Consider the following 17,850-nt stretch of genomic DNA (forward strand, 5'->3'; position numbering starts at 1 on the left):
AGTTCAGCTCAGCGACAACTACCCACAGCTGGGGCTGCATCACGGTCTGTCACTCTGCATCCCCGTGTAAAGGGCCACTCACTGACTTGCCCATCTGGAAAAGGCTCTAGCCAGAAGTCTCCAGAATAGGTGTTTGCCATTCCACAGCTCCAGGGCAGTCTGATCTGAGGTTTTTAAAAACAGAGCTCAGCTTTCACGTGCACCGAGTTACGTTCATTCCCATTGAGGAGTGTCCGCTGGTGTTGAGTCAGATATTTTTAGCATGCTTAGTGCTCAGAACGCGTGGACATGGCCATTTCAAGGCAAGACAGGGAAGAATGGTATATAACTAATAAGGGACAAAAAAGCAGTGGAGAAAGGAAAAGCAGAGCTAGGAGCAGCCTGTTCAGATCTGTACCTGTCCACCACGCTGGCCGGCTTGATCTTGTCGATGACAATGACCTGCTTGTTCCGGTGCGTGGTTGTCGTCAGTGTGATTCCTAGTGTAGACCCTGGAGTCTTTGCTATTTCAACTAGTAAAGGACCTGAAGCATTTGCCACAGTATCTGCAAAATAAGGGAGTATTTGAAGACATTTCTCATACAGCCTTTTCCATTTCTAAATGCAGAGGGTCGCCCGATAGCGATGACTTGCCGTATGTATCAGCAAACCTGTAGTTTGGACATCCTACAGTCTGTGTCACACGGTAACTTAAAAAACTGATGACCAGCACACAAGTCAGTCAACTCCTACGTGCTTCAGCACCAGTTTTGAAATATCGCCTCAACTGCTCATTTCAGCTCCCCCAGTGCAACAGTGGGAGCAGAGACACAGAGCTACCTACCCGCGTGCTTACAAAAGCCTCCTCTCTCCCATCAGACAATACAGGGGTAACTCATGTTTAAAAGATGCATTTCTGCAATAAGCTTAATAGATGTTGTAAGTGAGACTAGGAAACTCCTACGACATTGCACTTGTTAGCACGAGCCTGCACCATACCTATTCATCTCTTCTGAGGAAGGGGGAGGAAGAAGAACGGCCGTGTCTCTGGCTGATTAGACAGAAATTCCCTCCACCTCTATTACACACGTTTGCTTCCAGATTACCTAAAGCCATCATAAAAAGGCTGGATTCACAAACGTGTTATCACCACCACACAACCCACAACCAGCACCCCACGGGTAGTTTGACCCCCCAACAAAACCAGTTCATAGAAGCCCAGCCATCCGCTTTGAAGGAAAGGCCAGCACAGCCCCTGAGAGCTTGATGCCTCCTCAGCCCTTAATTACTCATAGTAAGGCTTTTCTCTTCCAAAGCTGTGCTTCACTAAAAATGCTGATGCTACTTGGCTCCAAAACTTGATGCATGGCTCATCCTTGCTCTCTGATAATCAGGAGCATTCATGCAGATCTTGGAAGCTAAGCCGCAGTGAGGTCTTTCCTGAGATTTGTCGAAGATGCTGAGCCCCTGGAGAAAGAAATTTCCCTTGGAAATTTCCCCCAGGGATCAGCCAGGAGATGTTCAGGCTCTGGTCACTCACAGTGCCCTTTTTCCCAGGGGAGGGAGGAGGAGGAATGAGCCATGTTAAAGGTTATGCAGGCTTCAAATAAAACACTGATTATTCTCTGTTGAAAAGGACCACTGGGGAGACCCGCAGGCCCTGGCAAAAAGCACAGCCCCATTCAATCAAAAGATGCACAAAGCACCCAGCTAAAGCCTGCGGAAGGTGCATTTAAGCCTTTGTTAGCAAAGGACGCAACAAGACACCGAGGATCTCTTCCAACAGCAAACATCAGCTATACGTTGTTTTTGCAGTCCATATGTGTCCAGCACATATCTTTTGCAGAGGGACACAGATTTATATTCCTCCAGCTGATGGGAAGGAGACAGGAAAAAAAAAAAGAATCATGAAGCAAAAAAAAGCTTGCCAGAGTGGTAGACCTTTCTTTCCAAGGCAAATACCTACTCCTCTCGGTTTTACCCAGCGTCCAAGCTTCTCAGCTTCACCAAGCGTTTCCCCGGGAGGTCTCAGCACAATGGTGAGAAGAAAGAGCTTTGGGTACCTACTCCCATGCCAGGATCTAGGCATCGATAAGACTGTAGGAAATCACAGCCCTGCCTCCAGCCCACAGTCTCGCCTCCCATCACCCAGGCCACCCTGACGTCCCTTTTAATTCTCATCCCCAGCGACATAGATGAGAACTGCTCCAAATCCATTTGAGAGGCATTTGTTGAGGCAATACCAGCCAAGCCTCTATTAATTATTCTAGGGAAAGACTTGGCTCAAATCAAAGGTCAGGAGTCTGCTATTTAGCAATATTTGTGAGGCGTGATTAACATGGGGCTATTACACCCAAGCTAATTTAAAAGAAACACGGAGAGGCCAGGGCAGGCCATGCAATCACCTTACTGCAGGGAGTCAACTGGCGTTGCTGCTTTGGCACCACGAGGTGTTTCTGCAACACCACACACGGCTGCAACCTCATCCAGCATCTGTGGAAAAGACACCCGCGTCTCTCCTGCGTTTCACAGCAAAGCTCACCTTACTTAAAGCAAGATCCTTTCTCGCAAGCCAAGAGAGTCTAAGCAGTTGTTCTGGAGGCTCAGCACTCATGAGATACTCAACTCAGACGCTGCTCAGCATGTACTGAGGGCCAAAAATCACTCCGTTGCAGAGCAAGTATCACTGAGGCCAGTGACACCGAGTTTAATATGGATACATCAGCTTGCATCGTTTCTCTAGGGTTTTGTTATGAAGAAACAGAAAAACCACACATGCATATGCTGCCTTACACGGGTGTTGTAGATTTTCAGGTAAGGGTATGAAAGTGTTTTGCAAGCAATGAATTGTGCTTCCCAGAGGAGGATGGTAACATTTTACAGATTAGGAAACTGAGGCACAGCTGTCACGCAACTTGTCCTAAAATACAAGGGAAAGGGGAAAAGGGAAAAGGGGAAAGGGAAAAGGGAAAAGGCACTCCATTTGCAGATGCAAAAAAAAAAAAAAAGAAAAGAAAACCTTTTAGAAGAGCCAAACCAGGGAGCTGCTCCCTTCCTGACACAGCCCAGCGGCTCATGATCCCTCTGGCTTCACAGGCACATGGAGGCTTTTGACTTCACGGGCCCCTTTCTTCAGGCCCTACTTCATGCCACCGCTCAGCAGACGCCGAGCAGTCACCTGTTTGTGGGACACCACCAGCCCTCCACCCCATCCGCAGGAGAGCCCCACGGGCCTCAAAGTCTCCATCCTAAAAACGAACGGGCAGGCAGGGGGAAGGGAGAGGAGGAGAAGGCACCGCAAATCCCTTTGCTCAGTCGTTATCTCTGGCAGAGAGCTTCCCCCCTCCATGAGTCAACCCTAAAGGCTTGCAGCCCAGTGCCTCGTGTCATGGCACACGCGGCTTATTTACAGAGTGACTATTCAAATGCCACCAGCTTCTGGCTGATCAGTTTGGGTGTTGGTTTTTTCCCCTTCCCTTCCCCCCCCCTCTTTTTTTTAAGGTACATAAGATAGAGCGTGGCAGCGGGAAAGCATCTGTTTATTGCAACGTTTATCTGGCAAAGGGCGGAGATTTTCCCGATGCCCCAGGGAGGTGCACGCACAGTTCACACTCCTTTTAAATGGAAATGGCAGATTAATTTAATTCCTTTGGTGGCCTTGAGAAATCTCAGCCAATTTGATTAAAAGCCTGCTGCGGCCCCATCCCACACTGGCCTCCCTGGTGAAAGCCCGACCGCCGGGGGATGCTCCGTGGCGGTGGCAAGCAGCTGCCGCCTCCCTCGCACCGAGAGCAGGGCTGGCCCCACGCAGCTCGTCCTCAGCGCACAATTTTAGCTGGGAAACCACGCAGCCAGCTGGGGAACGCCGTGACGCAACACTCCCCCGCAGAAGCCTTGGTCCCTCACCAAGGACAGATGCAGAAAAACGACTTTCCCTCCTCGAGGGTCAGCCCACACCACCCCAGCGCGAACGGCGGCAGCGGAGAGCGAGCACGACGCAAAAAAATCTTATTTTCCCTGGGGATGAACAGGCCAAGCACCACTTCATGGTGACGTCCCCAGCTCTTATAAAGGGTCAAGTGAATTGTGTGGCCACGTGTCCCTCCAGCCCCTTCACCAAGTTTTCAAAATGGGAATTAGGAGCGCTCCCTTCAGGCTAATAACATCCCCACGCGGCTTCCAGCACCTGCTCCTCCCTTCCCTCATCATCTTGCTGTGGCTGGGAAAGAGAACGTCTGCAATAGTTGTGATTTGGGGATGACGCACTCATCTCCTGTTGCAGTTATTAGCTGTTGCCTGGCAAAACTGTCTGCAGAGACTGTTTTAAGCTAAACGTTCTACATCATCTTGCCTTCAAAGAAAGCAGAGCAAGCATATCCCTTTACAGGGTTGGGGAGAAGAACTTTCTACGCAGAAATTATCTAAGAAAGGGGTTGGTTTTACATCTTGGGAAGCATGTGGCCGTGGTCCGATGTAGAGCAACACAAGATGGAGAATCACTGCATAAAACCCTGCCACGGCTCTGTGTTCACTCAACCCTAACATTTTTACTTGGGAGAGTTACTCAAGAAGAAATACCCAGGCACCTTCATGGCTATTTTTGCTCTAAGTCAGGTTTTAAAACAATCAACTTTCTGCAACATAGGCACCAGGGGACCATACAAACAACAAAAACCCCCAAAAGCCCATTTTGCACGCACCATTAATTGCTTGCTACTGCTCAGACTTGACAGCTGTGTGCAAAATCCCTCCTTAACTCCACCTGTCCCCTGCCCGGGTAGGGCTGCCAGGCTGCGAGGAGAGGAACGGGCATCCCTCACTGACCGCGGCAGAGCTACCACAATCACAAGCACGTAGAAAGGTAGAAAATAGGGTTTGGGTAGCTTCTGTTTTCCATCATTTAAGTGGTTCCTCTTTTTTATGAATAGCAGCCAATTTCTAAAGAGAAGCTGCTCCCGCAGCACGGCAGACAACAGGCAGGTTGCAGGCAACGGCAGGTTTTTCCTTCCAGCTCTCCCAGCGGAGCACGTGCCTGCGTGGCACACGGTTGCCCAGGTCCTGGCAGCCTCCTGCCCCAGGGGAGACCCGGCATGTCCACGCTTGTGGAGTTTCTGCCGAAAGGGAGGGGAAAGCTTGGGGAAAGGAGACTGAAAAGGAAGCAGAAAGCCCTCAGGGCTGGCACGAGGAGGTCCCTCGTCCTGGTGCAACCCTCTCGCACATTGCATGGAGCGAGTTCTGGTGTTCTCAGCTCTCTTTCCTTGGGGGTACCGTGGTATTAAACTCTCTGAGCTGCAGATTCTTTTTATTTCCCTCCTCACTGACAAATCAAAGAACAACCTGATATCATGGATTCCTATTCCTTGCTGGATCCTAGGCTCAGGCGTGCTGGTCTGGTTTGCAACATTTGCGGAAAAAACCCCAACCTAGGCCAGCTTGCGGCTCCAGTGGAGGCAGAAACCCTCTGGAGACGTATATGGAACATCAAAATCTAATGCACAGCTCAACGAGTTTCCAGAGCCAACACAGCTTCGGACTCTGTGGTAACCTTAAACTCATTAACAACGCTCCCTGCAGGAACAGCTGTGTGTCACAAACCCAGCTCAAAATGACTTTACAGTAGCTAATAATAAACCTTTTCCCAGAGCTTGAAACTGAAAATCAAATAAATAAAATATTAAAAAAACCCACCAACCCTCCCAACCCTCAAACTTAGTATCTACTGTGCAGAACATTTTTTAGAAATACCCATCCTCTGCCCTCCAGTAAATCCTGTCCTCTTTGGGGTCAATCAGTTGATCGCCCCGCATTTATTTCGGCAGCAGATCTGAACTAACGTTTCTAAGAAAGGGAACATCTCTAGAATTAGGCAGGGTCAAAATTCAGAACCAAAGCTGCAGCCACATCGAGTCTCTGCCTGCTTGCAGCTCTCTCTCCTACACATATTTAATAGCGTTGTTTCCAGTGCTGGAGGAGCACCGACATTCCAGCGCCCTTTAACTCTGATTTAACTCTATGCCCTCTTTGCCTACGTGAGAAAGCCCCTTTTTCCCCCCCTCCTCTAAAATCAGTCATCGTTCCCATCGAGGCACATCATCGGATACGGGCATCTCAAATGCATTTAACTAAGCCGTCTTTGAACTCTACGCCCTACACCCATGCTGGCAGCGCACTGCTCAGCAATTTTTCCACTGAAAGCGAGCATCCCCGTTGCTGTCTCTAGTCTCACATACTTTCCAGGCAGTCAGAGAAAACGCCACCACAACCATCTCTGCCTTACCCATGATGGTCACGTCATACTCGATCTGGAAGAGTGCCTCCTGGCTGCACTGCCGCAGGATGTTGAGGGCATCGGCGTGGGTCATGCTGTGCAGAGGGATCCCATCGACACTCAGCAGCCTGTCCCCAATTTTCAAGGACCCTTCCCTGCAGGAAGCCACAGGCAAAAGGTACTGAAAATTTTTGTCTTTGTATATATATGTATTTATTTATATTCAGATGTATTTTCTATATATGTTTACACATCTTTATAATATAGCTATATATTTTGTGTATATATATTTCATATAATTCTATATCTATATATTTTTTTTTTTACTATATGGGGGGGTTTATATATATTAAAAAGTCAATTACTTCGATCCTGTAGGAACTGAACACTCCTTGGGACAACGGTTTGGGTTATTTATAGTTCCAGGCCCATCATATTAAATTAGCAGCATGAGAACAGATAGGCCGCCTCCCGGTTTCTAACACAGCATCAGCTCTTCATCTGCACAGGTTCAATTAAGCAGCTGCCTCTGGAAGAGCAGTTTCTGCTTATAACTATAACATCTACACCCGGGTCAGCCTACGAGCACTGGACCCCTCCTCCCCACACGCAATCTGTGTCATTCCACACCACGACAACGAGAAGCCTTGGGGCAAGAAGGACAAGAAGGACACATGTCCAAGAGCACGGTGAGAGCTGCTGGTCTGTCATGCGAAAGCAAACGCTGGAGGCGCAACGCGAGCGTTACCTGTCTGCTGGGCCACCCGGCCTCACGTAGGTGAGCACCAGCGGCCTGGACTTGTGCCAGTCTTCATGGGCTCCCCCTGTAATCAAACCGGGAAAGCCGTAAGTCACTGGAGGTTTGAAAGTCTGAATGAGAGTGCCGAGAAAGGAGAGACATTTATCACGTAATGGCTGACACAGCCTGAAAGCAAAAAGACTGCCCTGGATTAGGCAGCCGGCAGCCCTTGAAGGCTGCATGGGATGCTCTCCAGGACATGCTTTCGCTTTCAGCTGAGGTTTATGACATTCATTTTCCTACTTTTCTCTTCCCGCTTCACAAATCACCTCTGCCAGCACTTGTTCACTCTTTTTTTTCCATTGGAGAAGCCACTAACCTCTCAGCACGAAGCCAAAGCTGTTGCCTTCCTTGTAGAGGGACACCTCAATGGTCTTGGGAATAATGCCAGCGCTGCTCTCTGGCACTAAGGGAAGAGAGAAAGACCCAGTTGCCACTTTTTCACACAACCCTACAAAATAATACCAAAATGCATCCAAAGGGCATTGAAATCAAAGTCCAGCCCCATACGCATATTGTATCTTCTCTGTTTGGAGGTAAAAAAAGCCTGACCTGGACCCACGAACCTTCATCAGAACCAACCATCATGTTTTAGGATGATTTCACCAGCTCGGTGTTGTGCATCTCCCCTCAAATTTGTCTTGGTTAATACTCTGACATTCAAGTAAAACCATCTCGTTTATCAACTGGCTTTAATGTGCTCAGCATTACTCAAAAGCCAGAAGCTTCTGCCGCAGATGGAAACTTATTAAAAAAACCCAGCAGTAACGTAAGGAATCAAGTCACCGGCTGACCTTAAAGAAAATGAAAATCCCAAATCCTCAGTGCAAAAGGTTGGGTTATTTTTCCCTTACCTCTCATATTTTGACTTTAAAAAAAGATTAAGTGAATACTTTAAACTGATCCTAGGGGCAGATCAGTAATTTTATGTTAAATACACAGTACTATTTAATGTACAAAAGTAAAGAGAAAAAGAAAGAAACTGTTTCCGTCCCTTGCCATCCCCTGCTATTTAATGATTTATTGAACTACTGCGGTGAATGTGGGACAATTTCCCACTCTTCTCCATCCAGAACCGCACAAGGCGTTTCAGCCTGGTCCGCTCCAAAAAGATCAATTCCTAAGCTTCAAACCAAGTGCAATGAATGGCCACAAAGATAATCAGAAAAGAGACCAGGGGCTTGACTTCAGCCTGGCAAATCGGAGCTGAAGGCTCTCCTAGGCATGTCCGCGCTAACGTTTCCCCTTGGCTTAGGAGGGGTGGTTTTTTTGAAGCAAATCTCTCCACTGTCCTCACTGACCACATTGGTCCTCACTGCCAAGCACCCTGAGGGCTTGCAACCTGCACGCAAATTAGGGATAAACTAACCCAAAAGATGTGCACTGGAGGGACGGTACTGCCGGGCAGGCAGGCGGCCCTGGGGACCAGGCTGCAGCGAGGGCAAATAAACCCCCAAAACACTGTCCCTCGCACAGCCGCTCTGCTCCTGCGGCTGCACGCAGACTGCTGACAGGGACACAGCCTGGAAATGCTCCAGAAGGGAAAAGCTCCGGGCACGGGAAGGCTCCCAGCTAAGGGGTGATACTCACATACCGAGAAAAGGGTATAAAGCATCCACAAATGTGTTCAGAAACCATCCAACTTCTGTCCTAAGCATCCAAGCGTGAAGCTCTGCGACAGCCTTTCGTAAGATCAGCGGGGAGCAGGGAAACCTAAGCTAGTGTTAACACAGGGCTCGGTTTATTTATGAAAGAGATGATATGACACAGTGGCCTGAAAACCAGACTTGGACTTGCAAGGTCTCTTCCAAAGCCGGAAATTACAAAGTGGGGAGAAAAATTCAAACCCACAAGCACAAGCGATTGAACTGCACTCTATTTCTGCTCTTTGCCCAGGGAATGAGAATGAGAGAGGGAGGCGGGTGCACGCAGCAATAACAAACCCTCGCCGCAGATAAAAGCCCACAATGAACTGGAGCAAGGCAATAATTGACAATTCCCTGTATTTTGCAGTGCCTCTTTGTTTGGATTAGTCATAAACAGCATCAATAATCTCATTGGAGAGAAGTGACTGTTCCAGCATGCTCTCCCTGCCCGTTCAGAGCCGGGGACATTTCGCATCGCTGCTATTGATCGAGCCATGCGGTATTGGCACTGCTCCTTCCCTGGTAAGTACAGCTTATCAGATTCCTGAGAGCCAGGCTCCCGGCTAAGGAGGAAGGTTAAGAGCTGTCATCTCTCCTAGTATGACAACACGGAAAACTTGAACCACAGCGTTTGTTTTACCGGGGTTGTATGCAAAAGCTAACTAACATTTACAGCAGAACAGAGAGGGCTGATGGATGGAGATTGAGCTAATTCAGACTGTGTTTTTCTTTTCTTCTTGGGGCTTTATACGATCATTTATATATTCGATACTTTTCACGTAAACACAGCAGCTATAGCAAAGCTATGAAGCGTAAGATAGCTTCCTATCTGGGGCAAAATGTTTAGATTTCATTAGTTTTGTTTTTCCTGTCATCTTATTTTTAGCTGTTCTATTTCTTCTGGCCAATCATCCTCTGATTGATCTGGGTAACTGCGTGAGTAATAACTGGGGAGATCATTTTCACAATGGAAAGCCTGTGATGAGAAACTAGAGAAACAAGTTCCTATCGAGGAATTTGTTTTAATCAGAACAAACAAACGAGGGCAAGAGCACATAGTCTCCCATGTCAGGACACAAGCCCTGTTAGCGCCAGTTGGGCTTGCCAGCTTCTGCCGGGGCTCCTTAGCCCGAAAGCAGATTGCTTCAGCTTCCCTTCGGAAAACACATAACATTTCAAAGCATCTTGAGGAATAACAGCCCTTGCCGCAATTCAGAAGAGAGGATCCGGCAATACATGTTTAAGACTGAACAAAACCTCCCATAGCCATGCTCCAAAAGGCAAAAAGCAAAACAAGCCGCGGCAGCATCAGGAGGCAGATTGGCCTGTGCTACCGAGTCACTCCAAGGCAAGACAGACCTAATCAGCCATCTCCCAGCGGTGTGCATGAACAGGCACCCACTGTGCCGGAAAAAGCACTCTGCTCCGACTGCACACAGCTCCGCAGCATCCACCGCGGCGCTGCGAGCAGATGAAGGCGTAACGTCAAAATGCCCCTGGATACTGCCTTGGCCACCACGGCTAATGCACGAGCGAGCCCATCTGTATCCCAGGACAAAAAGCAGCCAAGAAAAGAGAGTAGCGTTATCGGAGAGGCACCCACCGGCTGGCGGGAGCTCGTACTCTACTTCCAGCACTACCCTTTCGCCCACGTTTTTCAGCAGGCTTATGATCTCGTCGTGCCGCAGCTTGGTCAGGTTAATGCCATTCACCGACTTGATGTAATCCCCGACGTTCAGTTGGTCGCTTCTGCAAGTAAATAATAATAATAATAATAATAATTAAAAAAAACAAAACCAGTGGTAGCACAAAATCTGCTACGCTCCGCCTGGACGTGCCCGATGAACCTTTGGTAACTGGGGGACTTTCTGAACAAGCCACCAGCGTCGGGCTGATCTTAGCTGTCTGATTGCGTGTGCCCGCTAGCAGAGGGGAGTGCTAAAATCGAAGCCATCTGTCTTTCCTAGTGGCAAGTGTTCAGATCGGTACATACAGCAACAATCGCAGTATACGTGTTCACAACCTCTCTTTTTGTTGCTCAGTTCCCATTCATGTAGAGTAATCAGTCAAAGAGAAGCACATCAAGAGCTGTCCGGAAAAAAAAAAAAAATCCAGCACGGAAAAAGAAAACATCTTTCCTTTTGCCTGTTTTCTGCAAAATTGTTCAATTACTCCTTCCCTTTTTCTGCTTCTTGGAGCCTTTCTTCTCCCATTCCTTTTCTGAGCCAATAACGTTACTGACACACTCAGTATTCAGAACAGATACAATATTAAGCCACTTAGCTTGATCAAGATGTATTGTACCATGCAGCTCTCCTGACAAGGCTGCCTAATTTCACAGAATCCCAAATATCCATCCCTACACAAAATTTCAGAGCATAATTGCACAGAGCATGGGAAATAACTCAAAATAGAAGATATTCCACTTACTGAAGCAACAACTTTGCATTCTGGGGCACTTGAAAAAAGGGAGTCGGGTGCCAACTATTTTAATTATAACCATATTCATTCAGTAGTTAGAACGTGAACATGCAGCTATTCTCTCTAGTTTTACTGTGCTCTCTGCACCCCATTGCCATTTCTCACCTTGCAGCCAGTCCTCCCGGCCTCAGATTGGAGACCCTTGGCTTTCCATCTTTGTCCGTGCCACCTGAAATGGTTAACCCAAGGGTGCTTCCTTCCTTCTTAATCAGCTCCACGATGGTGACCCCTCTGAACTCCTCTGAAAGATCAGGAATAAAGATAAACATCTCAGTGGAAGGCGCATTCCTCCCAATCCCAAAGACATCCTTTTCCTACGGGTGGCAGGAGAGCAGACCTGGGACGATTTGTACAATTTGCAAGAAGAGAAAGCTTCAGTCTATTTAAAATTAAGTTGTGAAACAGAAGTGTGTCCTGGTGGAGGGAAAGCATTCGCACACGGGTCTGGCAGGTAGGACCAAGCAGGACAAGGCAGAGGAGTGAGGGCTTCGGAGAGGATAAAACCCTTGTGTTTCAAGGTGTTGGTGCTGGAGGCAGTGGAAGGACTCAAACCCAGGGTGATGGGATCTCCGCAACGGTCCAGGGAGATTCCCTCAGGAGCTATGTTTGCTATAGAGTGGGGAGGGTGTTAGGAGGGCTCATGTCAGGCAGTCACAGTTACCAGGTACGAGGATGCTGTGGACCTGCAGTAGCTGCCTGGATGGACAGAACAGGGTGGATCTTAAAATATTGTGATTAAAAAAATATCATGAGACATCAATACAGTTGGGAGATAAAGAACATAATGTGGAGAGGGGTGGGATCCTGCCAGCAGCAGGGGAGGGCGGGGGAGGCATGACCTTCATTCATTCACAGCAGTTTCCCCACCCGTCTGCACCAAGTCTAAGGCAAACTTCTTCCATATTACCCACGTCATTCCCAGCGGGAACTGAACACGCCAGTCGCTTGTACGACGTAACTGGTTCCACATGCATTGTCAGCCATAATCTGTATAGCAGGGTCAGGTTTAGGGGACGCACCCCCCACGCCTGCTGCACCAGTACCGCTTCTCTGTTTGCTGCAGGCAGCCCACATTTCACTTTCCTTTAGGTCCAAGATGACGCTCTTGTTTGTCCAGCACCTGTATGTAAGCCCAACCTGATGCCAGTTTTGAGCCTAGTACAGCTCGCGTCTGGGTTTCACAAAAACAGAGTCCCTAAACTATTCCAACTTCTGGATTTGACATGGAGGAGGGGAGTAAATTAGGAGGAAAGCCGGCACTGGCCTGAGGAAAGACCAAGAGCTCTGTGGACTTGGCAAAAGGCAGCTCCGCATTAATCCACGTGACGGCACTCGTGCTCTTTGCTCAGAGGAGGACTAGCCCAGGGGCAAGTCAGATGACTTTCATGCCTTGCCAGAGCCTCCTCTAAGAAGCTTTTGCAGAATTTGTCTACAATGTGACCCATCCACCTCCACTATCTCTGGTGGTCTGCAATCTCCCACAGTTTTACAGGAGGAAAACAATCTCCCTCACACAGGGCACCTTTCTCCAAGACCATGCAGGGGAAGGTGGTGATGGACACTGGCAGCACATGGCAAACAGCAGAGCCACCGCTGTGGACTCAAACCCACCCTGCGAATGGCCCAGGATGTTATTTGCACAGCAAACCCCATCAGGCTTAAATGAGATGCTCTATTCGGAGAGGGAACATCTGAAACCTCTTGCACTCTGATTTCCAGAGTCTCTTAAACAACATACTGACACAGAAGGTCCATGCTGGCGCAGGGCTTCCCCCCTCCATCCTCCTCTGCTGGGAGAAAACACGGTGTCATTTGGCGCTGTGGTGCCTCATCGCCACTAGCACTTTGCTCCTCGTGCAACGCCACCATGACACCAGAAATTGCACCTCCCTTACGAGTCCTGCCACGTGTACCTGTTCTGTAAAGCACTTCCAGGAATAATCCACGCACTTGATTAACGTGAGCGGGGAACCTCTTTGCAATCTCGTGCCAGTCTGGAAGGCGTTCAGGCACTGCTGGGCACCTATTTAACGTGGCGCTGGCAGCTCCTTGTAAAATGTCAGGTCCATAATGCTTCTGCTCTTCAAACTCAGTTTTGATCCCTTGCCAACTACCGTAACTTAGTTTTCAATTCACCAACCCGGGATCCCAGGGGCTGCCAAAAACTTTGTGGGGGCTCCCAGCCGCGCTGGAAGGAACACCATCCGGCACTATCCTGCAAATTTCCTCTCAACTACAGATATGACTGATCCACACAGATGGTGCTGCAAGGGGGGATTATTAGCTCTTCAATGGGGTTTAATTTTGATCCTTGATAAGTGTTTAAAATGAGAACTCCCAGAGTGCAATTACCCATCGTTATGGGTTCAAGGAGAAATCGCTGCTCTGAAAAAAGGCAAGTCCCTGAGATCAATCTATTAAGGTAAGCAAGAAAGTATTTTGACCAATGCCGCTATAAATCTACTGCCACTACGACAGACGCGCGCAGATGTGAAAGTGAGTTCGTCAAGCACAGTCTGGTTCCTTCGAGACATGGTCTGTAAGTGCCATATGAGAGTAGTCTCGGATTTCTTCTGCTGGCATACGTGCTTGGGTTTTGCTGCTCAAAGCATCCCAGGGCAGGAAGAGCACACCTGAGTTTTGCCCTCCCCATTAAGATGCCTTGAGCTGAGGTGGTTGGACAGACTGGATCTTGTGAACGGGGAGTCAGCCTCTCTCCATCAGGGCTGCGGAACAGCGGCAACGTGTTGCAGAAGCCCCAGTGGATGCAGAAGATATCCCCTAGAAAAACTGCCGAATGATGAATGGCAAAAGGGGCCCATTTCCTCCCCATCCCCTACAGCACACCAAACCAAACCTGTGACTGGGTCATTAATGGTCAGAGGTGAAAATGAAGCCCCGGACTATTATTAGGAAGGAGCTGAGTCGTGCGGAGCAGCCCATCCAAACCTGCTGGCGTGCTGCTGGTAGACAAAGCCCAGCACCACCAGCGGCAAACGTACTACCATTTCTCCACTCCCTCTTCAGCCCCCAGGGGCGTTTCTGCACAGGAAGGTTTATCTCACACAGAAGTCTGCTGTGACTGACTAAATATCAAAACAAACTTATTCACACACGGGAAATACGAAGCTTGCCAGACACTGCCAGTCTCCCTCCCCACCCGGAGAGCTGGGATGTGGCAGTGCTTCTTCCCTCTCTTCTTTTCTGCTGTTTTCCTCTTTGTGGGTGTCAGCCCAGTGCAGGAACCGCTCCTTTCCCAGATCACTGTAACCACCATCAACATCTCCATCAACAGACTGTGATTGCACCAGTAACGTAACACTCACTGAGACCGGTTACTACCGTCCATTTCTGCCCTCCAGCAAAAGCCTTGCTGATAGACGCAACGAAATGGGCTTTTTTGGAGGGTTTTACCCATTTTAGGGGTAGCCAGGTAAAGTGTAATGGATGCCCTGATGTTCTAGAGCAGAAGCTGATCCCCTCCTTTACCTGGGATGCTTTGCCTCCTGGAGACCAGGGCTGCGTCCATCCCACCGGAGTCCTTGCTCCCCTTCGAGTAAGGGCCATCATCTGTGAGCAGAGCGAACACAGAAGCTGAAATTAGTACCAAAAGCAACAAACAGCAGAACCAGAGCGCTACAAAACGTTTGTCCTGGTGACACCGTAATTGGGATCACATCCATATCACAGACCGTAGGCAAGAAAAAACATTACCAGCCCTGGCTTTGTACTGCGCCGTGCTGGCTGTCTTGCTTTTTAGAGAGGGAGGGAAAGAAACAAGAAGGCAATAACGTTATCTGATTTATTCCTCTTGGAGCTAATCCGTTAGAAGAGAACGAAATTCCCATACTCCTGTAATTATGTGGAACAGCTGAGGACGGAGAAAGCTGTGGCATTAGTCTCACAAGTTTTAAGCCTGTCATTATGCTTGTGAAGAAACTTACAGTCTTTGGAAATGGAGTTATAGATCAGGACACTAACAGGGCACTAAATCACTATACTTGAACGAAATTGCCTATTCTTATAGATCCCATTATTTCAAAGTCACATTTTCCTGCTGCTGTTCCAGCCTCTGTACAATATAGACAGCACCTTCTCTTAAGTGATTTTAAAAAAAAAGAAAGGCAGAGAGAAAAGTCAGAAAGAGAAAATAGTATTATGCATTGCAAATGCACCATCCAGCATAAGTTTAAATTTAAATTTAAAGTATTTAAATATCTCTGTATCCTCCTATTGGAAGACTCCTATATAGCATAAAGGTTATTTGCACAGAGGGAACATGCTTCTACAGATTTCATTGCCATCTATCTAAAACGTCTATTTTTATGGCATTTCCTAAAACGCTGGAGCTTTCTCAATCAGTATTTCCCAGTAACCATGTAGTATCAAATAACTCCCGTTCTCAGACCACATTCCTGGATTGCCCTTCCCAATTTTTCAATAGCTACGAAGGTTTAGAAGTTGTACGTGATAGTTTAAATATGGGTTACTGAAAACCTTACCCGTTTATTCCCGTCCGCAGTCTTTCATTTCAGTAGCTTCTATTTAAGTTACAGAGTTTTTGTCCTGCTGCGTACGAAGGGAACAACCACTTTTGTTCGGCCCCATTCTGGACAGTGGTCCGTAGGCAGAGAAACCAAAACCCCTGTTCAGTTTGCTGGCAGCCCGCTCTGCCCACAACGATGGTGTAAACTGAATCACGTGGGTTACACTTAACCTCTAGGAAGGGAATTTTGCTCAAGGGCTTGAGCGTTTTTTAAACATAAAACGACACAAGGTTTCAATAAAGTCATTTCCAAAAAGGCAATTTTTTTTTTCCTAATCTAGTTTTAATTCTTGTTGCGCCGAGCTGAAGTAACTTCACAAGGCGACAACACTCAGCGAAAAGTTTTGGCTGACTCAAATCTGTGCTTTCAAACCTAAAAAGTTTTAGATGAAAAAGAAACACCATTTTGTTTTTCAGACCAAATTTTGCAGCCCATAAAGGGACAATGTAGATATCCAGACCCCGGACTCTTCTCCTGTATCACTCTGAATGCTTTTCCATCACCACTAAACTGAAGGTTTCTAATGAAGTAAGAACTAGCACTTGGCACTAGACCACCACCGAGCTACGCCAAGCCATTGCTGCCAAAACACGTTGAACCTTGACACCCAAGCATCCGGGCCCCCTGTGAAACAGGGGGATGAAGCTCTGCCTTTCAAAAAATAAGGGGAAGAACAGGTAGGATAAAACAGCACTGTCCCGACCATGGAGACCTTGCAGCATTACTCAAAGCTGACGGTGAAAGCAGCAGCATTTGGCTACAGAATTACAGCAAGCACCACGGCAAGACACTGATTTCAGGTAGGTGCTGGTACACCCCGGCATCAGTTCTAAGAGCAGAAGGCTTGAAAATGCAATTTGCATTTTTCATAGCAATGGTTCTTTGGGTGATGGGGAGACCAGGGTCAAGGTTAATCTGGGTTTAATGACTCTGGAAAGCACTTTAATTTACTTGAGGCAGTTTAGTTCCAGCATCCAATTAAAAAAAACAAAACAACAACAACAAACAACAAAACCAAAACCAACCAAAACCAAACTGAAAGCCACACGCCATCTCTTCTTCGGTAGCTGTTTGATAGCAATAAAGATTCAGAGCTTTCCATCTCTGCCACTGTTGGCCATGTTCATCTTAACTTGTCTCTCCGGAAGGTTTTTCCTAATATCCTGCCTTACCCTCTCTGCCACCCCATGCCTTGGAGAACTGCAGAGTCAGAAAATGGGGACAGTCTGGGAATATAAAGCAAGGTGGAGTTTCCCAGGGGAGCAGCAGGACAATGCTGGTCCAGCTACTCCCTGCCCACGCCACTCAGCCCAGCAGCTACAATCTCCTTTTATTTCTTTCCCAAATGCAGCAGCACATTGGGGGAGGAATCCCAAAACAGAAGCTCAGGATACCTGAGCACGAGGTTGCTCTTTCAGCACTGGAGGTAATTCTGCAAAAGGCACCTGCAAAACACCCTGGGACATCCAGGGCTGGAGCCTTTCGATGCCACTGGAGCATCAGCGTGCCTTTGGTCACACAGGACACCATGGATGGGGAGGACCACCCCAGCTCACAGCTGCCTTCCACGTAAGAGCATCGCTGCCAGCTCTGACCCCAGGTAATGTGCTCAAGGCAGCAATGTTCTGCTGCCGATGGGATCCCTGTGTTCCCGGGAAACCACGCAAGATGGTTCGAAGCCAGCTCCATAATCTGCTGGCAAAGTAAAGCAGTCGACCATCTGCTTCACATAAACACACCACCCTGGACCAGACTGCCACCAGCGCCCGTCTGTGCGTCATTTCCCCATCACATCCCCAATCGATACTGATAGGAAACCCCAGTTTGCAAACGGTTACCCTCCCTACTCCAATAGCTGTTGACAAACGTGCCTTGGCTAGTATTTCAGCAAGAAACCCAGTTGCCCGTGCACCAACAACAGCTTCCACCACCAGCCAAGTGGCCAAGAGGAGCGACCCGAGCTGCAGCCGCTGCTGGCAATTAGCAACGCACCCCCCGCACAGCCCCGTGCTGCTTCGCTGACAGCCGTATCAGCCAGCAAATAATTAGCACCGCGGCCCCCCTTCCTCTATTGCTTCTCCCTTCCAAACTCAGTTGATTATGTGAAAAATGTTTGGGTTTTTCGCTCAT

General features: G+C 48.2%; 1 protein-coding gene across 3 annotated transcripts in view; it reads right to left on the bottom strand.

Moving 5' to 3' along the window:
* Nucleotides 1-17,850, bottom strand: part of GRIP2 (glutamate receptor interacting protein 2) — a 295,620-nt gene that overhangs the window by 46,702 nt on the left and 231,068 nt on the right. For all 3 annotated transcript variants that reach the window (XR_012589345.1, XM_074602775.1, XM_074602776.1), the window contains exons 2-8: nt 14,663-14,743; nt 11,279-11,414; nt 10,296-10,441; nt 7,366-7,452; nt 6,996-7,071; nt 6,257-6,402; nt 398-545 (exon numbers count right to left, since the gene is read on the bottom strand). Coding sequence is in view for 2 of the 3 variants with exons in the window: in XM_074602775.1 (XP_074458876.1) it covers nt 398-545; nt 6,257-6,402; nt 6,996-7,071; nt 7,366-7,452; nt 10,296-10,441; nt 11,279-11,414; nt 14,663-14,743 (820 nt within the window). In the remaining variant the exon portion in view is untranslated. The remainder of the gene's footprint in view (nt 1-397; nt 546-6,256; nt 6,403-6,995; nt 7,072-7,365; nt 7,453-10,295; nt 10,442-11,278; nt 11,415-14,662; nt 14,744-17,850) is intronic.

This window comes from Larus michahellis, chromosome 10 (genome assembly GCF_964199755.1).
Source record: "Larus michahellis chromosome 10, bLarMic1.1, whole genome shotgun sequence".
In the NCBI taxonomy this organism is placed as follows: Eukaryota; Metazoa; Chordata; class Aves; order Charadriiformes; family Laridae; genus Larus; species Larus michahellis.